The sequence below is a fragment of the Chelonoidis abingdonii genome, chromosome 16, assembly GCF_003597395.2.
Source record: "Chelonoidis abingdonii isolate Lonesome George chromosome 16, CheloAbing_2.0, whole genome shotgun sequence".
NCBI lineage: Eukaryota > Metazoa > Chordata > Testudines > Testudinidae > Chelonoidis > Chelonoidis abingdonii.
Window position 1 is genome coordinate 1,716,144 of NC_133784.1, and position 12,494 is coordinate 1,728,637.

The window sequence follows — 12,494 nt, forward strand, 5'->3', positions numbered from 1 at the left end:
CAATAGTCTGCACCTCACAAACCCAACATGTTCATTGGTCAATGGAGCTATGAGAGGAATGAAAATGGGCCAATACGTCATCTTTCATTCGTGTACCCATCCCTGCTATAGTGCTTTAGGCATCGTGGGTCAAATTCACCCGATGTAAGACTACTGAACTCTACTAGTGTTTAACAGAACAAATAATGGCTCAACTCTCATATTTATCTGGGTGCAGTGGTTCAAATACCCTACTGAGAAGCTGAGTCACCTGGTGTCTTTCGTAGTCGTTCATTAACAATTCAATAGTTGCCCATGTGTGGAGGTGTCATAGAAGAATCCGGGGATCCACATCCAATGTTGATTTTCTCTCCAGGATGTGGACTGAAATGCGTTTAGTTTGTATTCCGGTATCATCATATGTGCCTGTGGCCTGTGATTAAACCCTTGAGGTGCTTTGCAAGTGGTTACAGTGAAGTGACACAAATTCAGGCAATCTCTGTACTTGTCCAGTGGGTTCAAAATTGGCTTGGCTATAGTGGGCCAGGTGCTAATCTCAATTACACAGGTGTGAATCTGGAGTCACTCCACTGAAACTGAGGGAGTGACTCCAGATTTGCACTGGAGATCAGGACCTGATCAGAAACTGAGATCGAAACCTGGCTTTGTGTGTCCTCTGCCTCTGAGTAGGTAGTCTGATTTCTGTTACCAGAGCCTGCTCTCACTCAACCTCATTACTGTTTCCTCTCCAGTGTCAGGGACATACGACACAACCATACTGAATGCCGCCCTCCCTCCATACATGTGGTCCTCCACCCTGCCTGCAGGGTCTTCCCTTGGCAGTTACCACAACAACATGGCCCAGGGCTCTTCCCTGCTCAACACCATGTCCCATTCAACAGGATCAGGTACAGTAACTGCTCCACTGCATTGGCCACTTGTGCTGACAGGGCACGGACTGTGGGACTGTCTTTGTCCTGCTGCTGGTGTTTTGTGCATGGGATGAGGAGATGTTGAGGGTAGGGGAGGGATAGTGGAGGTTGGAGCAAATGCACTTGATTGTTCTCCATAGATTTCTGCCTCTCTGTGCCCCCGGAATTACTTCTGCATTGATTATGCTTTGAATCCCTTATTCATGAAGATCAAACGTCCACAGTGCCTGATCCTGTGCTGCTGAGCTTTACCACTGACTTCAATGAGCTCAGGATCAAGCCTCTTAGACAACATTGGATTGGAATATGGACAGTGTTTGCGTTATTACAGGGTTTGGATTCCACATTAGGACTATTGGGTGTAGTCCTGCATTCCTTGCACATCCAGAACTCCCACTTAAGTCAGTGAATGCTGGGACTGAATGTTGTGTCTCAGGCCCATTTCTGAATGTCAGGAAGTGTCCTCCTCAATGCCACTGTTTCCTAGCTGCGAATGGAACGGTGAAGGATATTCTGAGGCTTAAAGGACTTGGCTTCCTAACCGTGTCCAGTCACTGTAACTTTTTTGAGATCAAAACCTTCTCCCTTTTTTAAAATAGAGTAAAACAGAGTGTTTTGTGCCATGGTTTTAGATTTTCCCCAGTGTGTTTATTGTACAGTTTCTAGCAGAATCTGTTTTTCATGAAGGAATGAAATTTCCTACTGACCTATTCACTCTCAGGCTTTAGGGGGTAAGCCATCTGCCTGGATGTTCTGGGATCTCATTTCTCTGCTGTGCCAAATCATCTTTTTCCTCCTCTTGCAGTGTTTGGCGTCCCAAATAACCTGGCTCCCGGCTCTTCCACTCTGAACACAGGGCTGAGCAGTTCCTCAACAGGTCAGACTTCTCTCTTCTTCCCTTCTTTGTTTCATGGAGCTCAGCGCATCAGCTGAAATGTATAACAAAAAGACGCCTAGATTACCCCCTCTGTTCATTCTTTGTGCCGTGTCCTGATCTCAGTTACGTCAGCATGTCCTCCTGGAGTAACTCTCTTGGCTGAAGTGGAGTTACTTAAGCCTTTGCCTTGTGTCATTGGCATTAGAAAGTAGCGATGGAATATTTGGGGGGATGGAATATTTAGGGTCTCAGAAGAAATGTCATTTATTTGGAAAGTATCTGTTAGGCCAACTTGTCTGTCCTTGTGAGACAAATTCAGGATTGTGTCCTATAGGAAACTCTCAAATGTTTCATTTCAAATAATTTGAACTTCCACTGCTTCCCAAGGGAGTAAAAATGAGTGTCTGTCAGACCTTGTGTTTCCTGATGTTCAGCCCAGTACAGTTCCCTTTGCTCAATCCCATCCCATTACTCCTGACTAGACCCTCCTACATAACCCTAAACATTTCTCTCCTTTCATGGTGTCTACACCTTTCACATACTCAGTGTGGCTATCACATTGCTCCTCGGCTCACCCTTAGCCAGTCAGTGAATTTAACCCTTTCTTTACAAATCGGTCCCTCCAGAAATGCATACACAGCACAGGGACAACAGCAGGTCTCTTCACAGTCTGTTTAAGCCTAATGTTCCAAAATGGCCACCTTTATTTATCTTGAGCTGACCATGGCTTCCAGGACAGGATGATATTGGGGGCGATGGGGTGGTGGGGCAGTTGTGGAAGGGAAAGTGACAGGTATGCAAAATTCCTATTGAAAGTAATGAACACAAATATGAAAGAAACATTCAGCTGGCCAGCTGAGTTCATTTAGAGTCCCCAGGAGGGTCATCTCAGGCCTGTTATGCCACCTTTGCAAGCAGCAATCACTGTAATTAATATTATTTTCATTGGTCCTAGTTTTTGTTTGTCCAAATGCCAGTTGCAATGCCGACTTCTTGTTATTCACCTCAGAGCATTTTTCTTTGCAGTGTTTGGTGTTCAAAACAACCTGGCTCCAAGCTCTGCAGCCATGACTCATAGTGCAACCACAGCCTCCACAGGTCAGTGACATTTTAATCATAGAGAGGAGAGGCTGGGTAACTGATCTGCAGGGCTTTGTTATGCAGTAGCACTTCCCAGGTCCCAGTAACTTCTTAATGATCAAATAATTCACATCAGTGACCTTTCCCAGGATGCACAGTCTAAAAGACAGGACAGTGCAAAGAACAGAATCAGTGCTTTACATGAAATGGAATTGGGATTGGAATCGAGAAGAAAATGTGTTCAATTCTAATTGCTCCTATTAAAGAAATATGAACACTGGTTCCCTCTGGCAGTTTTTCTGGTGTGTCATATGGGATGGGATGGGGTGTTCCCTTCAGCCCTGCAAATGTGAGGTCCAACTGTCAGCACACAAGGCAAACAATGAGCCCACTCCTGCACGCCCTTAGTCACTGGGGAAGCTCTTAGCTGAGCAAGTTGTCTCATACACTTTGCAAAAGAACTTTTCAGATGGGCAAAGTTGCAGGACCAAGTCCAAGGTGAGTTTGGGTCAGTAGCTCAGGATCCCTGGCCTCTTTCCTTTCGGGAACCATTCTATTTTTTCCCCTTCGCTCAGCCTGCTTCTTTAGCATCTGCAATTGTGCGGCTCTTCCTCTGGCTAGGAATGCTCAAGCTCTGTGGTTTTAGTCTCTGCTGATTTCTGTCTTGCAGTATACGGAGTGAAGAAAAACACTTCCCAAAGCACTGGTATGGCTGGTAGTGGAGTGTGCACTTCAACTGGTGAGTCTGCAACTCATGGAAGTCCAGGGCTGACAGTATATAGCTGATGATTTGTGTGGGCAGTTGTCCTCATGCAGGCAGATCATGGTTTGAAAGTATCGGAAGGTATGGTTGCAGCTGGTGTGGACATACCCAGCAGATTGCAGCCCATGTAGACATACCCAAAGGCACTTTAATCTAGCTAGCTCAGGTGCTGCATGTAACTGCAACAGTGTGTGCTTCGGCATTGACTGTACGAGCCGAGCCCACCTGGAACTCTGGGTTATCACACAGCTGCCCATGCTGAAGCTCGCACCGCTGCGGCTTCACTGCTCTAGTTAAATTAAAGCTCACGACAGTATGTCTACTCCAGTTGCATCCCCACCCCATGATTACGGTGTAGACATAGTCTCGGATTCACCCTCTTGGTCCACTGTAACACATGGAATAGCCTCAGAACAAATAAACACAGATCACTAACCAAAGTGTCCACTAGAGGTCACTCTGGTTGTTCACAAATAATGAAAATAAAGGCGCAGCAAGTTCAGTGCTAGGAAATCAGAGGCCCGAGTCTGACCTTCCCCATGCCAAGGTCATGTTGATGTAACTCAGTTGGCCTCACTGGCATTAATCCTGATTTAAACCAGAGTAACTGGAAGCAAAATCAGGCCCATTATCTTTAATATGGAACCTGAAATTTTGCAACGTTAGTTTTGAACATAATTTTGCAGCACTACTAGCCCCAAGAATTCAAAATTTATGAGATTTTAACAAATAAATTCTGGGTTCTTTTGTTTTGCCTTCTTGTTTTTGAGCCTTTAGGATTCATGTTTTCTCCCCCAACTTTGAGCGCTAGAAACTTTTTTTTAATTACAGCCCAGCTTGTGCTGTAATCACAGGACTCCAGAAGGTGGGGCTTTAAGAAAGCAATAAAATATTGCAAAACTCACAGGCAGGCAGCAATAACTACTCCAGATTCACACCAGATAACAGAGTAAAAGCAGGCCTATTATCTTCAAACTGAACTTTGTGCCGGTACATTTGCAAGTTTAGTTTTGTACTCCGTTTTGTTAGAAGACCAAGCAATTCAGTGGATCTACTTTCCATTTGCATGTGAATGTATTATACGCCTATACCAAATCGTATATATAGTTCTCAGCAGCAATCAGCATAAAGCTAGCATAAACAGAAAACCTGCTCAACACTCCTGCTCTTCTGCTAGCCAGGGGACTGATTGTTCCATAGTTCAGTGCTTATGGTATCCATATCCCCATCACCAAAGGAGCCTGGGCTTTACCAGACGGTTTCATTTCAGCAAAAGCTTCCTCAGCAAAAGTACACTCTGTGTCTTAGCTGATATGGCTGCCTTACTGGAATATCGGAGTGCCTCACAATCCTAAATGTAGTTATCCTCACAACACCACCATGAGGTAGGGCACCACTGTGATCCCTATTTTCCACATGGGGAACTGTGGTATAGAGAGGCAAAGTGACTTGCCAAAGGTCACACAGGAAGCCTGTGGCAGAGCAGAGAATTGAATCCAGGTTTCCCAAGTCCTAGGATAGCATCCTAACCACTGGACCATCCTTTCTTCCCACTAACCAATCTCTCTCTCCCCCCTTCCCCTCACCCCTCTCTCCTTCGCACACCCCAGTTGGCAGCACTGTGAACTCCCAGAGCGACGACATCCTGCGTAAAGACTGCAAGTTCCTGCTGCTGGAGAAAGAGAACGTCCCTGCCAAGAAGGAGATGGAGCTCTTGATCATGACGAAGGACAGCGGCAAGGTCTTCAGTGCTTCCAGCACGGGGCTCAGTGGAAGTATGTTCTCCTCCAACCATCTCCCATGACATGCATGCTGGAAGCTTAGAAATTAATATTAATTACTGGGAAATAGTCCCAAAGGTGAGAGTCTGGCAGGTTCTGGGAACCTGCTATTGCAACCTATCTGGTTGTGGAGCAGTCTGCCCAGGGGAGTGGCGAAACCCCTACCCCTTGGGCACATTTAAAATGACACTGAACAAAACCCTGGTACCACAGGGACTAAACCTGTGTGAGCAGTGAGATGGACTCAGTGACCAAAAGAGGATTTTCCGTCTCTAGTGTTTTCGGCTCTATAACTTTATAAGCCACGGGAATGCAGAGTAGACATTTGGGCGGCCATGTCATCTGTTAACCACTTGAGAGCAGCCTCCCACACCAGGTACATAGGGACAAAGTTCATACTCTCCCTTTGAAACTCCATGGAGAGCTTTACAAGGCATGCCCATTAGCCAGCTTGCTTGTAAGACTCAAGGGCTTAAAAACCAAGGGCCAGAACTATAGTTGGTGTAAATCCGCATGGCCCCATTGACTTCCATGGAGCTATGCCAGCTTACACACGCTGAGGATCTGGCCCAGTCTGACTTCTCGTAAGACCTATTTGACTCCTCTTTGGACTCCACACAGCGTCCTTTGCGGAAGACACCTTGAAGAAAGAAAAGCAGGGCTTCTCTTCCTCTTATGCTGCAGACTCCTACCTGAAATCTGAAACAAATGGTAAGAGATGGTCATTCTGGCACCAATCGCCTGTTTGTCCCAGCACACGTTCTCCTCACTATGTGTCAGAGCTTCCTCATCTGCATGATCTAGGACAGCCTGCCTAGCTCTCTCCGCCTCACCTGCCCTCCACATCTCCTTTCCAGTCCCATCTGAACATATCCCTTGCCTGTGCCTCTTTAATTTCCTCTCACTGTGTGTTAGCCTGGTGGCTGAATGCATTGATTCACAAACCAGAAAGGGACCTATTCCATGTTGATGTTAGTTACAAAGTTAGTGGTAAACTAGGGATCGGGAATACTGTACGACCTATTTAAAAAAAAAAAAAAGAACAGTGTCATATTATTAAGACAAAGTCAATCACATGCTTGACCTCTCTGTTTATATGTTGTATTCCCTTCCCCCATCCTCTGTCTGTTTGTCTGTCTTTAGATTTTAAGCCCTTGGGGCAAGGACTGGAACATCTTCTCTTCCTGGAAAAAGCGTAGCACATTAGGGCGCTACTGGAAAGACATGCTAAATAATAATAATTAATAATAAATAATAAATGCCTTGTGCTGGCTTGTCACATAAGACTTGATTCAATGGTATCAGAGGAGTTACACTACTGGAGTGACACGGTGTTGAATCAGACCCTTGGTGTGTAAAATGAGGGTGAATTATATGCACTGGGGTAAAGACATGTGCATGTAGCAAGAAGCTACTAATGGGGGTAAACTGACCCCTACTTACACTTTCCGATTAATTGCTTTTCCTGCTACACCATTCTCAGGGTGTGTAAATTTCACTTGTTTTTCAGACTCCAGGAATGCGAGATCAGTACACGTGACACTACATCACTTTCCTGCTTGCACCCATGTTCAGCTCAGCTTACCTGCAATATGCAATTTGCACTAATTTTGTTCCACTATTTCCTGTAGTTTATATTATTACCTGCTCATGGCCTAGCATGATTTCATTCTATTATGGGAGAACATACTGCAAGCAAGTACAGTCTTAGAATTCTGTCTGTAATGGAAGTAACAGAGGGATTAGATCTACCCAATTTATCCAAGAGATGGATATCAAGGTGGTTAGCATAAAGCGTTGTGGAACACAGCTTGCACTAAAGACACAGTGGTAAACAGAATTGTATTTTAGCTGTGTCCATATTCTCCTGGGTGTGGTTGACCACTGTAAAGAAAGATAATTAAAATCTCTTTTGTTGGTGTAACAACAGGAGGTCTAAAATCCGTGTCAACAAAGGACAAAGCAACTTATGCAGGTCAGTAGCACTTTGAAGGTTCTTTAGTAGGAGGGGATATATTAAAGCATAGTTTACTTTCAATGGAAAAAATAGTTACCCAGCTGTCACATAAATAATCCATATGTGATCAATGAAGCGGGGAGGCCATTTTCATAAGGGTTGCTGTTTTAGGATGAGCACAGTCTGCACCTGCAAAATTTGCACCCATAATTCAGTTGTGGGTGCAAATCTGGGTAGATGTGCTTCTTGACTGCAGAGACGAAACAAGTAGTTAGCAGAACAACTATACAGAGCTATGGCTGCAACTCGTGTCGTCGCTGTGCAAGCACAGAAATGTAGGGGCAACCAGCACCTGCGAACTGGAAGTCAGCAGTTTAAAAAAACATTAGCCCTGTTGAAGTCACGGGGAGTTTTGCCATTGAGATCAGGATGGTCTGAATTTCACCCATTGTATGCAAACTGAAACGGAAAGGTTTTTCCGTAGCGCTGTATTTAATGGGCCTGCCCCTGCAGGCCTTATTCTCATATTGAAGTTGTTTATTAACCTTGCTGTTGTCCTTTCCCACTTTAGAAATTGGAGGCGATCATGGAGGGGGAGGGATAGGGGCAGCCCCAGCTTGGTGTCCCTGTGGTTCCTGCTGTAGCTGGTGGAAATGGCTCCTGGGTTTGCTCCTGGCCTGGCTGTTCCTCCTTGGATTGCTCTTCGGACTCATCGCTTTGGGTAAGAGATCACAGCAAGAGCAGGCCAAAGGATGGACTATATAGTCAGATAGTAGATGGTTCAGTGAATTCCAGATGTAATTAGTGATTGGCCTGAACCAAACCCCAAATCTAAATACCCCCCAAACGTTGAGGAAGTTCAGATCCAAATCGATAATGAAGGAAAGCAAAACCCTCCATCCAAACCCCCTTTAGAGGGGACAACACAGAGGGAAACAAAATAATGGATGGTAGAGAAAATGTAGTAATATCTGTCCCATGCAATACCTTTTTGCAGAGCACATAATTAGCCTGTGAAGTTACTTTCACTGAGTGCTTAGCAGGGGTAAGTAAAAGATAAGACAAAGATTAGGATAATGAGAACAACAGATATATCAGATAGGATAAAAATAATTTGTAAGGGATAGAAACCCTCTTGCTTCAGGGCAAAAGCCAACCTCTAAGTGACCAGGGCTAGGAAACTTCTCCTCTGGGCTGCATAGGTGCGGGAACTACGAGTGCAGGGGGTGCTGCAATACCCCCAGGTTTAGCATAGGGTTCCACTCCCAGCCCCGCACCTGCGCCTGGCTATGGCCCCAGCCTCAGCCCCCTTACTTCTGTCCAGGTCCCCCACTCCTGGAGATACGGCCCTGCTTCCAGCCCCAAACAGTGCTGCTGGGGTCCGTCACCATCTGTGATGTGATCTGTGTCACCTCCCATAAAGAACTGAACAGCGTTTGACACAAATGCAGCAGGAGGATACTTGGGAGTCCATCGGCTCTCCCATGCTGTACCAACATGGGTGCATGCTATCCCCAGAAGCAGCCATGTTTGATCAACTTAGCTTTCAAATTTTCTTGGGTCTAGTATCGTTCAGTTGTGTGGATTTAGCTACTAAATGCGCATTTCTTTGTCTGTGCCTTTAAGTGATAATTAGAGAGCCCTGCACTTCTCTTGTGCTGTCCATCAAGGATCTCAAGGCACTTGACCAGCATTAGCAGATTAGGCTTCACAACAGCCGTGAGAGGGATAGAAATCAGTATTGTTCCTGTTTTACAGATGTGAGGAATGAGGCAAACAGTGTGCATCTTCACTAGGAAAACAGTTGGGTCTTAACTCAAGGTAACTAATGCAAGGTAAAATCCTAGTGAAGACAAGGCAGTGTGTCGTTTCCACGTGTATAAATAGGTTGAATTAAAGACTATGAATTAAAACCTTAGGCTTTGCCTCAACCAACTAACTTGTGTAAATGCTGCAAACTGTCTTTTCCACCTTAGGATTTTATCTCGTGTTAGTTAACTTGGGTTAGGAAAACCCCTTTTTTCCCTAGTGTAGATGAGACCAGATAGGGGGTATAACTTGTTCAAGATCACTCAGGAAATCAGTGACAGAGCTGGGAGATGAATTTAGCTCTGACTCTCACTCCTATGCTCTGACCACAAGATAATTCTTCCCCTTAGAGGCTGATAGGTTCAAAAGATGTCTTTTCAGTCCAGTGGAAATCCCTGGTAAAAAGTTACCAGTTACAAGGAGCTACAAGGTACACAGAGTAACCCTACCCTATCCTCCCATCCCCTGCCAAATTCAGTAGCAACTGTTAGTTGACAAAGAACTTTCCCCTGCTTCTCCCTTTAGAAATAAATGTTATGGGGATCAACCCACCACTCCTTCCCCTTTCATGGTTTACTTTAATTTAACCTTTCAGCGGAAGAAGTGAAGAAGCTAAAATCTCGTGTGGAAAACCTGGAGAAAACCCAAGCTAACTACCTGATAATTAATCCACACGATGGGGATATTAACCAACAGTACCGATTTTCTGATGTCGGGAAAAGTCCAGACTATGCTACAGGTTTCAGTCATAAAGATCAAGAGGCTCTCTGGCTGTTTATGAGGAGCAAAATGGCTTTGGAAAGAGGACAAGGTAAGAAGGGCAAGACTCCAAGAAATTCCATGAGACTGGATTGCTAAAAGATGCTTCACCAGGAAAAAAAGGCAGATCTGCCATTTGCACTGTCCACACTGCTGTGCGACTTAAGATTGCAATTAGGTAGCAAGGAATGTCAGGGTCACCCGGGGGAAGGCAAGTGAGGCAATTTGCCCCGGGCCCCACAGGGGCCCCCACAAGAATATAGTATTCTATAGTATTGCAACTTTTTTTTATGGAAGGGGCCCCTGAAATTGCTTTGCCCCAGGCCCCCTGAATCCTCTGGGCAGCCCTGAGAAAAGTGGAACATGGTGTTACCAGATTCCATATATATTATTGAAGAAGAGGTAGATTCTGATCTCATTTACACTACTGTAAACCTGGAATAACTTCACTGGCTTTAGCGGAGTTACTCCAGATTTACCTTGGTGTAACTGAGATCTGATCTTACTTCATTTCAGCCCCACCCTTGTCCCTGCAGTCAGATTGCACTGACAAATGTAAACCCTTGAGCCATTATCTTTCTCTTGTTTCAGATTTTCCAAATTCACTATCTAACTTGCTCATGTATCAGAGGGGTAGCCATGTTAGTCTGGATCTGTAAAAGCAGCAAACAGTCCTGTGGCACCTTATAGACTAACGGACGTATTGGAGCATGAGCTTTCGCGGGTGAATGCATCCGACGAAGTGGGTATTCACCCACGAAAGCTCATGCTCTAATACGTCCGTTAGTCTATAAGGTGCCACAGGACTCTTTGCTGCTTTAACTTGCTCATGTAAAATTTGCATTCACGCAATCTACTCTTACATTCGGAAAACAGAGAGATGCATGCACTGCCCATGCAAAAATAGATTTGCTTGCACAGATGAATAGTTTGAACATGCAAATGTTCCATATGCAAGTTTTGCAGGAGCAGTTCAGGGGGCCATTTTTTGAAAACATGCCCTGTTCACTGTCCCAGATAAGTGGAAAGATTTGCAGAATAGTCTTTCTTCCCAGGTAAGGCGTGTGACTCCATATCTGAGTTGGCAGAGGCCTTCAAAGTGCAGCACACTATAGCCAAATTATGAACCCTTCCTATTATGGGAGAGCATGTTGCAAGCAAGTACAGGTCTTAGAAAACTGCCTGCAATGGAAGTAGCAGAGGGATTAAATCTACCCTACTTATTCAAGAGAGAGATATCAAGTGGTTGTAAAGTAATGTTCCGTGTAATTATGAATCATACTTACAGCACTGATAAGACTTATCATTTTTAAAGCACTGCACAAAAAGTAACTGATCATTCCTTACAGAACCCCTGTCAGTATTTTACAGATGGAGAAAATAAGGTTACATGATTTGCCCAAGGTCAGAGAGATTGACACTCAGAAAGCCTTATTCTCCTTCCTCTGCAGGAGATGAGTGCTGCTGATTTCAAAAGGAGTCACTCCTGACAGTCTCGGGAGCTTCTACTTTCCAAATCCATGCTCTGCCCACTAGACTATGCTGTCTTAGCCTTGAAATCGAGTCAAAAGCAGCCTTGTGTCTTCAGAGAGAAAGAGAAATTGTTTTACTTGAAATCATGTAATTAAATCTAACAACCATTTTACTTCCCATTGCAGGTTTCTTCCGAGGGGAGAAAGGGGAACCTGGTCTGAAAGGTACAGGAGAGTTGTGTTTCCCTTTCTTTGTTCTGTGTCTCAGGTTCTTCTAATAATTTGCACGATGAATCCAGGGAATTGACTAGCACAACTAGTTAAAATGGGAAAGGACCGATCCTGCATTCCACATTCACCCCAAACTCCCGGGGGGTCTCACTGAGAGTTTGGAGTGCAATAAGGAAGAAAGGATGGTCCCAAAATGAGCAATCACTGGGAATACCTCTTGGATCTCTCTTGACTTGATTTTTTTTTCTCCTTTCTCAGGCGATATGGGAATGAAAGGTCCCAAAGGTGAGTCTGAAATTAGCCATTTTCTCATATACCTGGGCAATGTGCTGTGAGAACTCTGAATTTAGAAGCCCTTAGCTGAAGAAAGGCCTTTTGTCTTGAAACATGAGAGACTGATTTAGAAAGATTGGAGAAAACCTGGGTGTACGTCTGGTCTCTCTTAGCCCCAAGAGCGAACAACCCCCAAAACGAAAAGCACAAACGAAGACTTCCCTCCACTGAGATTTGAAAGTATCTTGTCCCCTGACTGGTCCTCTGGTCAGGTGTCAGCCAGGTTCACTGAGATTCTTAACCCTTTACAGGTAAAAGAGACATTAACCCTTAACCATCTGTTTATGACAGAGACTCAAAGAAGTTAGTTCTGTTGAGAGGCTGATGAAGTGGTGCCTGCTTCTCACTTTCTAAATGGTTCCCTGGGACAAGTATGATAATGACAGAGTTGGCTGTTCTCATGGGCGGTGGGTGAAACTTCCCCTGGGAGAGGCGAGCTCCTTGTCCTGCCTCTTCTGCCCACAGCCCCGCCCACACTCCACCCGTGCTCTGCCCCAGGCCCCACCTCTACCCACCGGTGA

The 12,494-nt window shown here is 45.0% G+C and overlaps 1 protein-coding gene across 1 annotated transcript in view; it reads left to right on the forward strand.

The window, feature by feature from the left end:
• The window catches only part of COL17A1 (collagen type XVII alpha 1 chain), a 65,864-nt gene that overhangs the window by 19,427 nt on the left and 33,943 nt on the right, over positions 1-12,494 (forward strand). Inside the window, exons 10-20 of the mRNA XM_032786115.2 lie at positions 732-887; positions 1,717-1,788; positions 2,815-2,886; positions 3,539-3,607; positions 5,242-5,406; positions 6,034-6,123; positions 7,343-7,387; positions 7,941-8,090; positions 9,774-9,989; positions 11,596-11,634; positions 11,899-11,925. Coding sequence (XP_032642006.1) covers positions 732-887; positions 1,717-1,788; positions 2,815-2,886; positions 3,539-3,607; positions 5,242-5,406; positions 6,034-6,123; positions 7,343-7,387; positions 7,941-8,090; positions 9,774-9,989; positions 11,596-11,634; positions 11,899-11,925 — 1,101 coding nt within the window. The remainder of the gene's footprint in view (positions 1-731; positions 888-1,716; positions 1,789-2,814; positions 2,887-3,538; positions 3,608-5,241; positions 5,407-6,033; positions 6,124-7,342; positions 7,388-7,940; positions 8,091-9,773; positions 9,990-11,595; positions 11,635-11,898; positions 11,926-12,494) is intronic.